The sequence below is a fragment of the Paralichthys olivaceus genome, chromosome 9, assembly GCF_024713975.1.
Source record: "Paralichthys olivaceus isolate ysfri-2021 chromosome 9, ASM2471397v2, whole genome shotgun sequence".
NCBI classification, from domain to species: Eukaryota; Metazoa; Chordata; class Actinopteri; order Pleuronectiformes; family Paralichthyidae; genus Paralichthys; species Paralichthys olivaceus.
In genome coordinates, this window is record NC_091101.1 from 18,429,001 (window position 1) to 18,447,979 (window position 18,979).

The 18,979-nt window shown below is 42.1% G+C and overlaps 1 protein-coding gene across 7 annotated transcripts in view; it reads right to left on the reverse strand.

The window, feature by feature from the left end:
* Nucleotides 1-19: 19 nt before the first annotated feature.
* The window catches only part of drp2 (dystrophin related protein 2), a 137,914-nt gene continuing 118,954 nt past the window's right edge, over nucleotides 20-18,979 (reverse strand). For 4 of the 7 annotated variants that reach the window (XM_069531389.1, XM_020086344.2, XM_020086351.2 and 1 more), the window contains 9 exons: nucleotides 18,557-18,668; nucleotides 17,687-17,823; nucleotides 16,431-16,496; nucleotides 11,148-11,213; nucleotides 8,295-8,441; nucleotides 6,140-6,392; nucleotides 3,815-3,932; nucleotides 3,621-3,701; nucleotides 20-3,248 (listed from right to left, as the gene is read on the reverse strand). In XM_069531389.1, coding sequence (XP_069387490.1) covers nucleotides 3,229-3,248; nucleotides 3,621-3,701; nucleotides 3,815-3,932; nucleotides 6,140-6,392; nucleotides 8,295-8,441; nucleotides 11,148-11,213; nucleotides 16,431-16,496; nucleotides 17,687-17,823; nucleotides 18,557-18,668 — 1,000 coding nt within the window. In that variant the 3' untranslated portion in view covers nucleotides 20-3,228. Of the gene's footprint in view, nucleotides 3,249-3,620; nucleotides 3,702-3,814; nucleotides 3,933-6,139; nucleotides 6,393-8,294; nucleotides 10,988-11,147; nucleotides 11,214-16,430; nucleotides 16,497-17,682; nucleotides 17,824-18,556; nucleotides 18,669-18,979 lie in introns of those variants that run through there. The other 3 variants (XM_069531390.1, XM_069531391.1, XM_069531393.1) reach the window with 3 other exon arrangements.

The following is an 18,979-nucleotide window of genomic DNA, read 5'->3' on the forward strand; positions in this document are numbered from 1 at the left end:
AACACAGGCAGACGGGGAGTTTGGCAAATACAAAGTTTTTTATTTCTGTACACAAAGAGTAGAAAGCAGCCAGTAACCCACATGTTAATACAGTAAAAAGCTTTTCTTCAGAAAACTTTTTATACAGATTAAAAACTCCAAAGAGAAGATAGTTTTGAGTGCTGGACAAAAACTTCAAATCAAAAACCCATTAAACAATTAACATTTGAATGAGTAATGAGGTATATTAATGGTGATTTAAAACAAAGAAAAATACACCTCAGTTCATCAGTAATGTATCAGTGTGTGTAAATACTGTGTGTTAGTGTTCTCATGTCTTAGGTGAGGTGACACACAAGCGCACACGGCCTTTTTGGATGCCACGATGGTGGAAACACAGAGGGGGGGGGGGGGGGTCAGACGTAAAGGCAGGAGAGTAATGACAAGGCTGGTTAACATGGTGGAGTAACACGTGTGTGCAGAACGATAGCAGAGTCCTCTGCAGTGACCTCTCTCCTCTGTGGAGAGACTTTATTCTTCAATCAAACAGCTTCAGTCACACCACAGGGAGCAGGCTGTGTGTTAGTGTGTTGAGTTTGTACACGGGTCAGACCTCAGATGATCACACGGTTACACAGAGATGCGGCTGGACAACCATGGAGAGCAGCAGCGTGAGAGGCGGGGGTATGGAAATGTAAATCGCTGCCATTAAACCACCTGGTGGTGAATTAATTTCATTCTGCCTCCGCCGAGAAGTAAAAACAACAAATGTTGACACACAGATCTACGGGGAGAGCCGCCTCTGCTTATTCATACACTGTCACTGTTACATTACTTTAAGTACGGAGGTAAAGAGTGTGAGGGCACTGGGTGATCATCAATGTGTAACAAGATGTGTGAATTCCATAAAAATAAAAGTCTATGAATAAACATAGCTCATCATGGCTTTTTTTTTCTCTTCTCTATCACAAGCTGAGCTGCTGCTCTTTGTTCTGACTTGTGGGAGCTTTAACAAAACAAACTGTGAAGCGTCGCCGGTGCCGAGATGGATTTGACAAATGATAATGACTGTTTTCAGCAGCTAAGCAGTGGCAGGCATCAGAGCAGGATGAAGTGATGAAGAGGAGGGCTGCATTTGGAAAACAAGATGCTATCAGCATTTGTATTAAAAAAAAAAAAAACAGCACACATCACTGCTCCAACTCACAAACCTGTGGAACTGCGTCCTTAGTTTCCTAGCAACAGCGTCAAAATTAACAGGCAGGGAGGATCTAAAGCCTGCCTACAGGTGAGGGCCTGATGACTTCAGATCATATATTTCAAACTGAGGTGATATGCGTGTCGTGTTAAGGTTTCGGATGAATTCTCAGTGGTGTGTATCTCTGTTTGTTCTGCTTGAATGAGGCGGAATGATTGCTGAGAAGCTGGTTTGTTTCAGGCAACCTCTCGTCCTGCTTCTGGAGATTTGTCTGTGGCAGGCACATCAAAGTGGATCGCTCTCTACAGCCCTTCAGCAATAAAAAGATTGTTTTCTTTCTTTTCCGCTTTTCCCCTTGTCTCAGATCTTTTAGTCCCTCCAAGCATCATGGGTTCACTCACAATAGCCTGATTTAGCTGCTTTCCACATGTGGATGCTCACGTGCTGTGATCCGCACTTTACTAGAGTTTAACCAGCGGCCTGTCCGTGGACGGGAAAGAGCAAAAATAAAAAATAAAAATAGCGAAAAGTCCTGAAACTCTATATATGAATTCACTTTGGATTTAAGGCATTAAATGACTGAGCTATGTTTAGAACAGAACAGAACACACCCTATGACCCTGATATGATGGGGCAAAGCCATTTCAAGCACTCACCGTTTTTTGTAAATCTGAAAGCAATTAAGTCGGCATTAGCCGAGAAAAATGAGGCATGTATAGTCAATAGCTACTGTTCTTTTCAAATCTAACCGAGAGGAGGGATTATTAGGGATGAACTCAGCGTCGGATTGTGCTGCGGTGGTGCCTCGCAGCCCCCTGTAGTGTCTGGAATTGGCCTTGACGAGGGAGAGGGAGCTTCAGCCTGGCAGCACATTGCCTGGAGCTCCTTCCTTCTCTTTCTCCGCACACAGCAGGAGAACGCCAGGATCCCAAAGCAAACGCTTGCATGCTGATATTTATCGGCAGACACTTCCTCAACAAAAGCCCAATTTCAGTCACAATACAAATTGGCTCAAAACAGGGAGCTTGTCTGAATCCCACACGCCAAGAAGATCAAATAGATCTCCATTTTTAAGATGGTGTACAGCATGTGGTCTGTATTTTCAGTGATGCAGCTCAGCACATAGATTTGATCATGCAGAGAGGTGTGTGCATCTGAGCACAATGAGGGAAGGGTGCTTTACAACTGGGGGGGGCGTGGATGTAGCAGCATACGTCTGTGTGCTCGTACAGTGAGCGTAAAGGGCTCACTTAGGAGGAGGCGAGCAATGAGATCGACAAGCAGTTTGAGAGGATTAGAGGAACACAGTGTGTGCATACAGAGGCGCTGTGTGCTAGCGGGCACTTTGGCTGTCTTAAATAAATCATGGATTTAACTGATGATGTGTCATTCTCACAAAGTAAATAAGCTGGTTGTGGGTGCTGTCAACTCCCTGACAACCTCCGCCATGCAGCCACATGAAATGCACTCAGCCTGATCTAGTTTACACCAGCGAGCTTCCACACACCACCTCCCTTCAAAAAAACTCAAATAACAAGCATGATAACACATTCATGGAAGAGGGGGGGGGGGGGGGAAATTGAAGATACAGGCATTCTGACAAAACAAAAGGGAAATCCTCCTTATTTCTTTTTGCATTTGTTTTTAAGTTCTATTCATGGAAGGTCCAATTTGTGCTGTGGAAGGATATAAAGCTTCACACCTCCCAGCGACTACACAAATACTGGTTAGCACAGTGTCCTTAACTTCAGTCTCCCCCTGATCTGCCACTAACGTTAAAGTTTCCTTTGGCTCGTCGACTTGGTGTCAGGCTGCGCCGCTGAAGTTGTCGAGCGCAGCCAGACCAGATGGACATCAGCGTGGCCCTTTAGCATTGTTTGCATGAAAAAGGCTTTTAGTGCAGTGAGTTCCAGTGGAGGGTTAGCTCTGGGTGTCGTAGCTGCTGCAGTGGTCGCAGGGGCCTGACCTCAGCTGTGTGGAGCCCCCCCCCCCCCCCCCCCCCGCCCGCTGCCATCAGGCTGTCTCTTTGCTCCTCCAGGCCCACTCAGGGTTTAAATGTGTGAGGTGGTGCCTGAAATTAGGAAAAAGAAGAAGAGGGACATGTTAACATTTAACTAAGAAGGATATAGTGATAATTCCTTTCTGTGATGAATTTCCGAACCAGCACATCACGTTTCAAATGACAGGACAGTTTTACAAAGTGTGTGAACGCTGATGCTCTTTCTCTCCGTGCAACTGTTCCTGTCTCTCCTCATCGTACTCCTCACCTCTACCATTTGATCTCCCTGTCCCTCCCCTCAGTCGATCAACACGCATGCAGTACATTATTTGCTCTCCTTTCCATCTCTCACTCTCCCCCGGGTGACGGAGTAGCCGAGAGTCCGTCTCTGAAGCGTGAGCTGCTACTGCAGTAAAAGATCTGTGCAGGCCGAGACAAACTCACCCGGTTCTGAGGGGAAGACGTTTCTCAACTGCTCAATGACCTCCTGGAGCTGCAGCACCGTGTCCTGCTCCATGTCATCTCCTAACACACACACAGAAAATGTTACTCCTCTGTATATGGAGTGGAATGAAAGTGGAGGATGCATGTCTTCACATTTATAGCATGCATTTTTTAGTCAAAGCCACGTCGCTGACCTGCTGCTTCAGTGTCAGTGGTCTCTCTGCTGGCCGGCTCCCCGTGGTGGCCTCCTCCAGACACGGGGGACGACAGGGTTGACGGCTCTGATCCGTTGGCCTCGGAATCATCTTTGGGCTGTTTTGAAGAGAGACTGATTATCCTTCAGTCCAAATAATTGCTCGTATCCATCATTGTTCAGACGTCCGAGGCATTTAGCCTTTCACACAGTAATAAATGTTCTGGTTAATGGCACTCAGACAGCGGCTCTCAACTGACGTCTCAGAGCAGAATAATAATTATTATTTAAAAGAAAGGGAAATATAGTCCAGCAGCTGTTTGACAGAGACATCCGCTTACTGTGATTTCTCCTTTTTTCAGACACATAAAAAGATGCCCAGACGACGAGGGGAGCCCTAGAATCACAATCACAGATGCATAATGTGACTCGTGTGGATATTTTTATGCTGTTTTTAGAAACAATGCAACAAAACTCAGGAGGTGAGCAAGTTCAGTAGTTGCTGAGGAATGTCTGCAGAGACAGGGAGGAATTCATTTGTACATGGCTTCAGACAACAAAAGCAGATTTCAGAGATTTTATATTTTGAGGATATGAAACTGTGATATTGGTTCAGGCACAAAAGGATTATATGAATTTGAATTGCATTTTTATATGCAGGTATATACCTCCTCCTCCGCAACCATCAATGCCACACTCCATTTCGCCTTTATTCTCAATCTTGTCTTTAACCTGAACACGATCCGATCCCTCTTTCTCAGACGCTCTCTCTCTTTTCTTTCTCTGTAATCAGTGACCTGCATGTGTAGTTTGCATCTGTACTGTTCACCAGCTGCTTATGACAGAATCCCAGTGACTGTCATCTCTCCACGTCTTCTCCTCACACCTTTCCTCTAGACTGCAGTAATTCCTTTTATATTACACTCCAGAGTGTCTTAAGGCTTATCCTTTTTCTTAACTCATACAACATTTTTTTATTTTGTAATCCCACTACAGGTTTTTCCATCTTTCCTTATATCATCAAAGTTGACTTTTTCATTTGTCAGAGAAGTCGTGTTTTAACCATCTTTTTTACATGTACCGTCTTTGACTGTTTGCACTTAATGAAAGTATGTGACGCACTGTGTTACTTGATGTTTGTATTTTCATGAAAAGAAATGTTGAAAACCATTCAACTTGACTCTGTGCTCTTCATTCAAACAGCAGCCATACAGTTATGTATAGTGAATATAGCTGCCACAGTACCAAGGTCCCTAATCACAGCAGACGGATAATTGCTGTTTCTTACAACTAAACTCTGTACTTCTTCCACAGAACTCAGATGCAATATTAAAAACACATAAAGGACAGGTATGTAACCTGTCCTTTATGTAGAGTTAATTCATATCTAACTATAAAGTATCAAAAAAGACTGAGAAACATATGTCTCACATAAACAGATATTGTATTGAGAAATATTTCGGCTTCAAATAACCCTATCGCACTGTCATAAGCTTATGTCATATACTGCCAGGGTTTATCTTCCTACCGTTATCATCCTGCCCACCTGGGAAACTACTCATCTTCATACACAGGAAATGAGATTGCGCCAAAAGTATGAATCCTTTCGGCAGGAAACTATATGCTCCATCTCCACCTTGACAAATAGAAATGTTCCAGCCCTGGATTCTGCTCCTTCATGACTCCTCAGAGTTGCTACTCTCAGAAAAAGGCACGTAAGATCTGGCCGGCATTTCAGCAGCCAAAAAGCTAAATTCTGCAAATCTCCCAAAAACTTTCATCTTTAAAACCCTGGCTCAACAGTCTTCTGGATGCTTCACTCAAATAAAGCAGCCACTTCTACCACTGCGGGTTCATGGAAGATGAACCCTGCCACTTGACCTATATATGTGAATGGCAGATTTTTAATGTTATTATCCTCTTTTTTATATTTATTTTAATTACAAGCCAATATGCAGACTCCAACCCACACAGTAGGGACTGGGAGGGGTTTTTCTTTTAATTTAATTTTTTTTTTTTTACATAAAGATCCATAGATTATTTCCTAATATAGTCATATTAAGAAAAATTATAAAAACATTCCTTGATGCACCCTTTTAATTGAAATCAAATCAAAATTAAATTGGTTCTTCCCTGGCGTATGCCCCAAATCAGTTCAGTATATTTTGCATAATCCAGATGACAAGTAAACAAACACAAAGGGGAGAATGTTTAACTTCCTTTGTGGAGGTAATAAATAATGACTTGGATTTAAATGGAGCAGTTCTTTTCCTGTATCTGGAAATCATCATCATTAACTCAGTTGCGTCTCTCACACAGGATGTACCTGTAGCAGTAGCTCCCTGAGTCTGCGCAGCTGGGACTCCAGCTGTTTGTTGTGGTCCTCCAGTATCTGCATGCGGGTCTCGAGGCGCGTCTTGTGTTGCCGGAGGACCCGAGCCTCGGCCAGGAGCTCCTCGTCCTGCTGCCCCTCTTCCGTGGGTGAACCCGGGCCGTCCTCCCCAGCCTCGGTCAGCATGGGGACTGATGCTGCTTCTTCGTGCTTCCACTTGAGCCTCCTGTACTCGCCCTGCAGCACCCTGAGGACACCACAGTGGACAGATGGAGGAAAAACAGTTAGTCAACATGGAAAATACCTCCACACACACAACTAGAGATCCACCTACCTATAATTGGACATCTTTATATCATGAGTTACATAATCTAAATAATTTCTCTAGCTGCCTCAACACCAAGACATTACAACAATAAATCAGGGAGCTTCACTTTGAAAATACGCTGCACTAAATATGTTCCTCCTGTTTTTAGGCTCCATGTGTGACACTGAGGTCATTAACTGATTGCACACTGAGCTGTGAATCATAACTAAAGGTGCTCTCATTTATTTTCGTGCAGGAAAATGATGGTGCAGAACGTGCTGATCTATTTAAATTTCAATTTAGTTGAGTGATTCTGTGTTTTGGTGATATTTTTATATTAGTATCCGACGCCACCGTTGCATGTGTAAAAAAGCAGATGCTGTTCTTGTTATGGTTAAATCTCAGTATGTGGAATATTGAACAGATAAACCTTCTCTGGAAATTTGATGACAGGAAAAAAATATAGAAACTCAGATTAAGGACATATTTTATTATTTGTATAATATATATTTATGTTGTGTACACAAGCATCCAGCATACATCCTGGTGTAATACTTGTGCCACAGTACATTTATTTAAACAATATTTCTATAGTTAAAGATGTATATATTATGTAAATGTTCTCTGTAATTTTATTTAATTTCTTAATCTTGTTCTTTTATCACTCTCTTGTCTACTTGCTGCTGTGACATGTGAATTTCCATGGCGTGGGATTAATTAAGTTTTATCTTATCTTATTGAAAATTCATATCATTCATATTTATAGAAGTCTATGTTTCTAATGTTTTCAGTAATAAGACACATAATAAAAAGTGAAACTCTCTGTTTAACATTTTATTTAACAAACTATTTAAAAAATACATTTGAGAGGGTTAAAACAGCTGAAAATCATTGTATTTACCATTGTTTAAATCAGGATATCTGAGACACAACACGTCCTTTTCATTGCAATGAAAAGATGTTTCATATATTTTTTAACCTCAGGACCCCTGAGAGATTTATGTTCAGGTCTGAGCAACAAGACAGGATACAAACCAAGCTTCTCTACTACTCTGGTCATAAATACGGACAACAAAGCATGCTGCGGTGTCATAACAGGAAACATACTTTGCAGAAAAAATGAACTGGGTCAAGGTTTCAGACACCCAGAGGACACAGATTTGTGTGTGTGTGTGTTTGCCTGACTAGAAATGTCATGACCAAGCTGAAGACAAGAGAAATAATTCATGTGAATCATTCGAATAAAGGTTGCCTCAAGTAACCAATTAAGTGGATAGAGAATATGAATTTGCCTCGTTTATGGAAAATATTTGAACTCTTGGCTACTGGGACACAATAAATTCAAATTCAAAGCATTAACATCTAAACTAGTGTGTTGCAGAGCTGCTTCTATCACAGCAGTCACTCTATAACGGAGGCTTCCTGTCAGGATACCTTTAACGATGCAAAGAACGATTTACAAATGCTCCAATTGCCCCCCCCCCCCCCTCATATTCTTTACTGTCAGGTATAAGCACACAAGAAATGCCTCGTTCACTCACGGCTGTTCAAAGGATCTAGAGTGTGAAAGTGTTTACTCTCTTCAGGAGATGTGCACATGGCAGCAGACAGATACAAAAAGAGTTTAATGCCTAGAGACAAACAAACATATTTGTGTTTTTATGCTTCTCAGGAGATTTACCAATGAAAATATATCTTCCAACTGCCGCTACGAGTCTAATTTAAACCCAATTCAAAGCTTTAACCAAATCCAATTCAACACAGACTTCCATGCTTGTGTTTCACAGAGGTTATGGAGCTTGTGTATGTTCAACAATGTGCAACATCAGTGAAACAACAGACCTGTTCTCGTTCTCCAGACGGGCCAGGGTGCACTGGAGCTGCTCCTTGTCCTGGTGCTCCAAGTGAACCAGCATCATGTGTTGTCCACAGGGGGAGTCAGGGTCCAGGGCGGGGCTGGAGTGACGCAGGAGGTACTGATCTTCATCCCTGAGTCCCCCACACAGGAGACAGCACACTGAGGCACCAGCACACAGCCACCAGCAGCACAAAGCAGAGCCATGGACGGCACGGGAGAGCACACAGGCCGAGGCGAGGCGACGCAAAGCAAGACAAGGGTTGATTTTACAGGACAAGACAGGACGCGATGGGACGGGACACTGACAGAGACATCGCGACGGCCAGGTTTATGTTCCAAAAATGAAATGTTCTGTAATAAACTTGGCTCATCACACCATTAAAAATCTGCTTGGATTTATTAAAACTGGAATGAGCATATGAAGCTACAAGACTATTTAATTCCCCAAACAATAACAAATAAACTTTATTGATAATGGAAGATAAAACTTTATGTGTAGATCTATGATAATAGACATACGGCTGTAAAACTATAACTACATCTATAAATGTTTTGAAATTGTTTTATTGGACAGACAGCTGTTGGGCTATGAAGTGCTTTATTGATCCAAAGTTAAAAGCAATTTAAAGATTTGCATTGTAATGTCATATTATTCATCAAATTGGAATCTAGCATATATAAGCAGGCTGGTTTTGTATGGAGATGGCAAGGTCCATCCATTAACCCCCTTACCTTTTTAGAAAATTGTATTATAAGTATATACAGTTAAACATTTTTTGCTTATATTTTATATTGAATATAAGCATTTTGTATACAGTTAATTACAAACAATGCTGCAAAACAATTTCTAATGAGTCAACTTATTTAAGACTTTTACATCAGCTTGCCAATATTAAAATAAATATTGACAACACACTAGTTTGAACCCCCACCCAAATTTCGGTTGAATTATTAACATTGAATTATTGCATGTATTTATCATGACGGTTCAACCAACCTATTAAATTATCTTTGTGTCCATTACCTGGCAATAGGCAGCAACATAGAACACAGCACAATGTATGGTGATGCATGGAGGCTGCAAACAGGCTGTGTGGTTCAGGACAGAAAACTGTATGATGCCAGCCAAACACCAGCTGCAGGCACAGATAGCGCAGCGGCATGTACAGAGCCATGCAGCAGGAAATACAGAGAGGCGCTGACAGACAGAAGGTCTGGTTCACAGGATCCGAACAACACAATACAAGGGCACAAAAGCAGAAAACAACATTTCTACACATAACGGACAGGAGGGGGAGTGTCATGCATACAAACACACTCTCAGGCCTAGAATTATACACGGACACAGCTGCATACACCATATGGACATGCACTGATATACACACATGCTCGTGACAAAGCTTCACCCCAAGCAATACTCTGGATATGTGCACATGGAAACAAAAACATCAGGAGCAGGCTTGAGAAGCACAGATGTCAGTAGTGTGATGGAACATCTTGTGAGCTCTTTAAAAAGTTCCAGGAGACCCACATGTCCAGAGCAGAAACACTGACTGAAACTTAATGCACTGAGGAGAACAGAGATCACCAATATAAACACTGTGAAATGACACCTGTTTCTGAAGGTGAGTTTCCCTGCAGGGCAGATTTAAACCCTTAAAGAACAAAAGGATAATCTCCATGGGACATAACCCCCATCCATAAATGTGTGAAGATTCCACCCAACATTAACTAACATCATCCTATGTCCAACATAGAAATGTCACCAACCTGCCCTCTCACTGATGGTGAATCCTGTGGAGGAGCTGCTGTTTTCTGACATAGATTCATTTAGACATTCTCCAGAGGTTCACAAGGGGGACTGGCCGGAGAAACTCAGACATTTGCGTTCTCACATCTGCAGAATGTCAGTAGATTACCCAGAGGTCTGTGTATGTCTGAAAGCAGCTTCAGTTTATACTGTATCTGTAGAAGCTTAGGGTCTGTGCTGCCACCTTGGTTGCAATGCTACGTAAAAAATCCTTCACACGCAAAAGTGTTGCACTGCTGAGAAGTAGTGTAGTTTTGTCTGAGCATGAGACTACCTGTTAATTTGGTGTCAATCACAATTTTCTCTCAGAACAAATACTTAAAATGAAAAGAAATAATTGTCAGTTCTTCTAATGCACGCACACACCTAGAGCCCTAAAAGACCAGAGAGCACTCTGCAGGGAGCTGCTGGGCATGCGTCCATGACGTTAGAGCTCAGAGGAGGAGGAAAGGGTTGACAACTCAGATACAGCAACATACAGTCAACACAATAAGACACAGACACTCAGAAATAAATGATAAAACAATAAACCACTTTCTCCACCTGATGCTCTCTCACCTTTCCACAATGAAGAACTCACCTTACTGGCTGTTTAAATCACCTCACACTTCCCTATCCCTGTTAGAAATGTAACCTCATCAGCGCCCTGTCGCTCACTCATCTTATACAAACACACAACAGGTCTCTCTCTCCTTAGTGGGGGCTTTGTGTACCCACTCACAGCAGCAGACTTTAATCACAGCAGGCATGTGCATGGTGAAGGGAGGCCGTGTGCACGCTGCTCGCTGTGGGCCATTTTCATTATGTGGCTGATTATTTATGTGGTTACCCAGTCTTACCATAACTGTGGAACATACATTAACCAGACTGAGCGTGCACACACACACACACACACACACACAAACACAGAAACAAACAGTGTATCAGGGGGAAAGGGCGTGCACAGAAAACACACACAGAATCCCCTTGAAAGGCCGTGGCTGTAGTGACAGGGTTTGTACTGTGGGGGTAGCGTCGGTATACTCACAGACTTTCATCGGGAGACAGGCTATCCGTGAAGAATGAACAATTCTGGCTCTCCATTTCTGCCAGTCTACACACAAACACACACACACCCCAGAGGGAATTCAACACACACACACACACACACACACACACAACATCAGAAAAAGGAAACATGAGAGTGTAATGTTAGAGCAAATCTAAGAAAAATAGAAATACCTCTCTGTGGTGGTTTTCCAGTTTAATAGAAGGTCACCATGACCTTTGATCACTGAAATCTAATCGAATAATATTTGAGTAAAGTTAATGATTGTGTGAAATTCCCTCTTGAGATATCACATTCAAGAGGCCAAAAACAGGATTTGTGAGGCCACTGTGAACTTGCCCTCTGACCTTAGATACCAAAATCTAATCAGTTCATCTTTGAGCCGATCCAGAGGCATAAAAAGCTTAAGTTACAGTTAACATCCAACACTGGGGAAATGTGTTTCACTGAATACAAGATAAAAAAACAACAAGAATGAGAAGAGTTTAGCTTTTAAGTAGCATAGATTAGACCTCTGGCCCTTTAGTGTTATGGACTGCATCTGAACGGCAAGCTGTCCAGAGAAACATGTGACTGACAAGATTGCAGAGTGGCAGAAATTCTAACTACTTTAGTGCACCAACCATAAAGATGTCCACAAAGAGGGAGAATAAAATCCAGATAAAATACTGGACACTGTCTACCAGCATGAGGCAATAAAAAACAGACTTTCAGAAAAGTGTTGCTGTCCAGCACCATGGGCAGAGACCAGAGTACCTGAGTGTGTGTGTAAGCAGCTGCTGTGTGGTGTTTTCAGGACCAAGGACAGCGCTTCTGGTTCTGCATTACGTCCTGCTGTCAGTGGACAGCTGCGGCCGACACGCTGCTCCGTGAGCGCTCTCACTACATCAACTAAAAATGCTGCAGTAGGAGAATCTTTTAAGTGTGTTAAAAAATAAAGGGTACTTATAGTTTCTGATGTTTGATGGCATAAATAAAAAAAGGAAATCACAGCTGGAGGAATAGACATGGTGTGTAAAAAAACAAGCAGTGATGGTGATGCATGTATGAATGTAGCATACAGTATCCTGCATTATAAAGAACTAGTAAATATTTTAAAATCCATCTCCATACAATACTCACATGGACCTGGATGAAGCTCATGTTGGTGTAAAGCTGAAGTTTTTGGTGTTTCATGGCTGATATGCAAATAAGAAAAGATCACCTCTCACCATCTTGTGTTTTTAATAACTAATTAAAACCAAAATTAACAGGAAAAATAAGACGTAGACAAACATCAACAAAAACAACAAACGAAAACTACCAAAAATTACAGAAACTGTCTTTTTAGACGGTCCATGTCCCATTTGCTAACATGGAACAGACATGATTTATGAACTATGCTGGAGCCAGCTACTAGGAAGAGAAAGAGGTGATTTGGCTTCACTTTAAGGATACTTTCATGTTATCCATTTTTACATACAGTCTATGGCTTTGCCTGATAAATTTATGGTCCGTCTGGAGAACTGAGATGTGTTTTGGGGGTTTTTGTGTTCATCATTAGACTCAACAAAGACTCAACAGCCCAGAATGTAGCCACAAAACTAAAACCTCGACTCTTTCTATTTTATCTAAAATACCGCCGCTCCTCACAATCACCTTCGCCTCCTCCACGGTAATGTAGGAAGACATGATCTCGATGTCGGCTAAAACCGGTTGATCAACTCAAAATAAATTCACAACACAAACTGCTGCGCTTCTCTGGATATCATGTTAATGATACATAACAGTGAGAGATGATCAAACGGCGGGTTTCTCCTTCAAGTCTGGCAATTAACCAACACAGAGAATCAACCCACTGACGAAATGTGCACTGAGCCTTGTGGCTGCTCACATATATACATTCACATGTGGCACAAAAAAGCAGTCTTACATCTCCTCTGCGGCATTCCCCGTACACATGAAAACTCACTGACACACTCCGTGCAGCATCATCTTTCGCAGAATGTCGTCAGCTGGGAGAGAGAGGGAGGAGGAGGGGTGAATGATGTAGAGGCTGTCAGGGACATCCACCTCACATTCTATTTCTCTCCAGTGTCCAATGAGACCATAACACTGAGAAATTCAGGATTTATCCATGTCCTGTTACAGGAGGCCCGGCCTGCGAACCTGACCGCTCGTAATTCAATCAGTGACACTATTCATCAGAAAGCACTCCACAAACCCAGAGCCACTGGAACAGGCAGATAGTAATAGGCACCAGTGACGTGTGTGTGTGTGTGTGTGTGTGTGTGTGTGTGTGTCTTGCGCATACATGTAGCTTCATGTGTGAATGTAAACGGACGGAAGAGGAAGTGAGAAATGGGACAAAGCACAAGGGTAAGAGAGAGGAGAAATCCTAGCAGAGTTCTAAAGGCGTTTTTCATGATCTCCTGCTCATTCATCCTCGATAAGATGTCAAAGCAGAGCTGATGATGAAAGGAATCATAAATTCTACTCCTGCATCGATATCATGGCGGGGTACAGCAAGAGAGGGGAAGGGACTGAGGCTGTCCCCATGTTCGACCACCTTATTGCCAGAAATTAACATACAAACATACCCCTTATTTGCTGAGGGGCGCACACACACACACACACACACACACACACACACACACACACACACACACACACACACACACACACACACACACCTGACTAAAATGTAATCTCTGCGAAAGAATTTCAGCCAGCGATGACATTCAGTATTTCAATGTCAGCTTGACTTTCTATCAGTGTTCACAGTGAGCCAAGATCAATTCAAATGAGAAATGTGATTTCTACCTTTATATACTATATCACAGAAAGAAAGAAAGAACAGAGAGAGAGAGAAAGAAAGAAAGAGGAAAAGAAAACTCATGTCAGTTCTGCGTAGTGCCTGAGAACAGATAAAATAGTAGCCACTTCCATTATAAGGACTGTCTACTCCAATTATGATAGTGCTCAGAACAAGCTGGCAAATACGAGGAGCGTGCTCACACTCTTCTATTTCACCCTTGTGTCTAAATGTGCTGCTGCTCATATTCATTTTCAGCCAGTATCATGTGTTTATAGCCACTGGACCCATATAATACTGATCAATCAATTACACAAACACAGTGGAAACAATAACAATGTCACTTACTGAGCATCCCAGCACTAACATTTCATAAATGGGTGTGAAATTGAATTGTGAAGCTGTACACAAATGAAAAACTATACTAATTATATATATGTTAATGTACAACAGGCCGTCATGGTAAGCAACATCCTTAGGTTTGTGTAGCATGTGTGGCGATATGCAGCACAATAACGACGCCAGATGCACATTTTAAAGTTTAATTAATGTGTCTGTTACTGCTCCTATGAAACATTCAAAAATGGTGTAGACACAGTCACTGACTGCATGATAACACAGGAGAGCTAAGCTGTGGTCCTTTGTAACCATCATTCTGACATGAATTTACAATGGAGCACCAAATGACTTGTGACTTAATCCACCTCTGAGTGAATTAGTCTGTTCTGGTTGTAGTTGTAGTCTTAAGTGTTCAAATCGACAGTATTGTCTTAAACAAATGTGAATAGTTTCCGCCTGTTTTTAAAGATTTACGACTTCAGCAGAAACAAACGTTTAAGGAGCTACCAGAGAAACAGACTAACACATTGTTTGTTTGAGTCTTTTAGTGTAATTTGTTGGCATTAAACTGTTAAACCAGATTTATATTTTATAGATTTTTACATGTTTGTAATTAGCTAATACATTCTTAAACACATTGTTATATATATAAATATATATGTCATACGAGATTATACTTTAAACTGTTCTTAATGTGTTCATGAAGACATACCATAAAAAGAAAACATGTAATTTTATCAAGCATCAATTATTTATTTCTAATCTCGACCAATAACAGTTGTTAGAAAGTGATTTCAGCTTCACTACCCTCGCAGCTTTGTTACATGTACATTATAGTGAGTAAAATGCTTCTGTTATCCTTTGAATTATTAACTAAATAGAGCTTATAAAAGACAATTTTTCTCAATTTAACTCTAATTGCCTGTTGCAAATTTAAGAGAGACAAAGATTCCTGAGTTACAAAAAGAGAAGTTTGACTGAAGTTGCAGAGAAAGATAAAGATACAGTGAACACTTCATTATCTTTAACCCTGGGAGGTTTTCTGCCACTTTTCTCTCAGCAGGTCGTAGAAGGCGTACAAACTTTCTCTGTATCATTTTAACAACATCAGACTTTTTTCACCATCAACACTTTTCCATTTCTCTTCTTCTGGTTTATTTTGTTAAAGGCCTGTTGGATGCTACACTCTGCGTATTAGGCAGATTACGACTTTTCTGAGGGACTCAAGAGCAGTTTGAAGCTAATTTTACTGTAATTGGCAAAAAAAAAAAAGAGAAAATGTGAGAGAACAAAACCACAAAAGATATTAAGGATGGAGAAGAGGAAAGGGTTCGGAGAGAGAGAGCAGGAGATAGATAAGAGGGAAAAATAAATGTGTGGGTGGGGCACAATAGGAGAGTGGGATCAAAGATAAGAATGAAAAGGGAAACAGAAAAACAGGAGGAAGAGATAAGATGGGTAAAGAGGACAATTGTGCTCGCTCTCTTGTTGGTGTGTATTCCCTAAATTTGGCAGGATGTAAAGCAGTTGTGTATAGGGGCCTCAGGGAGGTAATACACAATGACAAACACACACACAGCCATACACACTCTGCAGCTCTATGGGCAGAGCTGCCAGGAGTGTGGGACTGTGGGACTCCAGTGCTGTGCCCTGTTTATAACCTGTCAGACAGACACTAATCCACACCGACAGCTCCCATGTGACCAATGGGCTCATTGCCCTAGCAAGTGACAGTCCGCAAGGCACGCCAAACCCTGCTGACCCCACCCCCTCCACACACACACACACACACACACACACACACACACACACAACCACACAACCACACAACCACAAACTGCTCTGCGTCTGTGCGCCAGTGTGTTCGCGTGGAGAATATGAGTGACGGAAACTGCTGGGCAATATAGTCTCCACCCTGGATGGAGTACAGAGCACCATGCAGCCAAATCAATACTTCAATCAATTTGTGGTGAAGACTAAAGGTTGAGGGAGCAGGGAGGGCAGATAGGGAACAGGGGTGAGGGGAATATCAAGAAGGGGGAGGTTGATTTTGGAAAGAGCAAAGTGAGGAGGGAAAGCTTTTTGTTGTGGTTACTTGATACAGCGTAAAAGAGCAGTGAGCCACGTACCTGCTGGCGAAATGTTCAATTCTGCTGTGTGTGTCTGCATGAGGCAGCTTGGGAGAGGAGCACGGCCTGCGAATGACAAAAAACCAACATCAATACTGCACCAAGGCATTTTAACACTGCACAGCGTGAATGTGCGGCCACAAGAAGGCATAATCAGTTATAATCAGGAGAAGACAAAACTTTGAGATTTGATTTATTTCACAGTTAGGAAAATAAAGGAAGTATATTTAAGAAAGTGTAATTCCATTTCATGACAACGTAAACCTCGAATCTACACTTAAGAGGAAAATATTCAACTTTTTACTTGCTTCACTTTCCTTGAATAAGTTAAGTTACTTTTCAGATGACATTTTGTAATTTCTCTGATCAAACTCCTGGTTCCCGTTATATTATATGAATTCTTCAGCTGCTCTCAGACATAGACTGAACTCCGGAGATCATCCGCAGTTTTTACAGAGGACGTGTTTATGTAAACATACAAATGTCAGTGTGAGAGCCTCTGCACTTTGTTTAGACTTTTCCGCCTGACCCCCTAGCATGAAGTCCAAAGACGTCAATGTGGGAACCCTGACTGGATTCACTGCGAGCGAGTGGGGGGGTTGATGACACTTCAAATATACGGCCGAGGCAAAAATAAAAAAGACAAAAAACAAATATCTGCGGGTGGAAAAGCGATGCCACACACGTAAAAAACACAGACGAAGATGTCAAGAGAGTTTGTGGCAATAAGAGCCGACATCTGTTGTGAACGAGTCTGAACAGGGAACCCCCCCCTCTGCGTTGTGTGAAACCAAAACTCTGGAGAATATCCAGACCCAATTCTACAGAGATCCCCTGCAGGACATGTCTGGAAATGACTCGTATAATGTTTGTTTGAGGTTATAAAAGTTGACCTTTGTGACAAAATTGCACCCATGATCATCATAAATTTCCATAGCTACGAGCTACGCTTCTTGATGATCTGATGCATTTTAGCCTGGTTGCGCATGCTTTTCCCTTTGGGTGAGACTCGCTCATGTGAACACAGTGTCTGACCCAAACTGACATCACATGAATTGCGCCATGTTGACTCTGAACACAGATAGAACCCTTTAACCTTCGTCAGTGAGGCAGAGTGCCAGAAATTGCCAGAGCACGACGATGAATGACAACAGCGGACATTTGCATGTGTGTTAGTGAGAGAAAGTGAGAGATGTGTGACACAATAAAGCAGTAAGGGAGAGTTGACTGTGTTTTCGTGTCTATGTGTGACTCACGTCTCCGAGCTCTCAGCTTCCAGCACGGATTGTACTGGCAGGTAACCTCTCTGCGGGTGTTTGGTGAAGTACTGCTTTGACCTGAACTTATTCTTCAGAGTCTTGGCAAAGTCCCTCATCTTCTCTCCAGAGGTTGTCTGGAGAGTGATTGATGAGTGGGGTGGGTGTCGGGGGTAAGAGGGGTGATATGCGGCAGCGAGGGCAGTGGGAGTGGATGGACGGGAGACAAATTACACATTACACAGCTTAAGAATTCTCTGAAATGTTGTTTTCCCTAAGATGACCCCATGAGATATTGTTTTGTGTTACTTTCACTTTTCTTATTTCTCCATCTGTTCCCTTTTCAACTGCTGTTGCTCTATCTTGTGCATCCTTGAATGTCTATGCTGTTTCAAATCGTCCCACTTTTTTCTCTGTCTGACTCTATCACAGCAAAAATCTATGGCCGCCGTTTTGGCTCTTATAAAATATTGTCCAGTGAAAAAGAAAATCATTGTACAGCTGGCACTTTGCCATATTTTACAGCTCGGAATTGATTAGAGATTAAAATCTGGCACCGTCTCAGTACATTCCAGCGCCCAAGCTACTGTGCTTGAGCTACTGCTTTGGAATTAACTCGACTTCAGAGACTGTGTGTGCGATCGCCTAAGACTCAGGGCTTTAGTTTTTAATGTGTGCACCAGGTGAGCCCAAAATGATGTTACTGCTAAGTGGGATTCAATGTATGCCTACTGTAGATGTGGATGAGGCAGAGATGATGGACATCTTATACTGGACTGGTGACTAATCTATGTCTGCTAGCAGGAGTCAGGAAATAGCAGTATTATTGTATTTGTATCCAGCTAAAACATGACATAATGTTTGTCTTACCGGCGTGTAGTACTCCATGATGGGGTAGTGCAGCTTCTTTCCCTTGGTAGTGCGGCCGGTTAGAAAACATGTCTGGCAGATGTCCACATTGAACTGCTTCAGACTGCGATACCTGTCAAGATCAATACAACGGAGAGGCTGAAGTGATGTTTACGAGAGAGCAGGCAGAGGTGTGTGTGTGTATCTGTGTATCTGTGTGTGTTTGCAGAATAAAGGGTCGGTGCATGCATATGTACTGAAATTATAGGTAAGCTTGTCGACATGCAGGTGGTTTTCATCTCTCTGCTCCAGAAAGAGATTTAGTCCATATACAAGCCACATGTTTTCTTAGCCAACACGCCTTAATCAGAAAACAGCAGCTGCTCTTTTAAAATGATTTCTTTACTTCTCTTTTTTAAATATTCCCAGAAGTAATGTTCATAT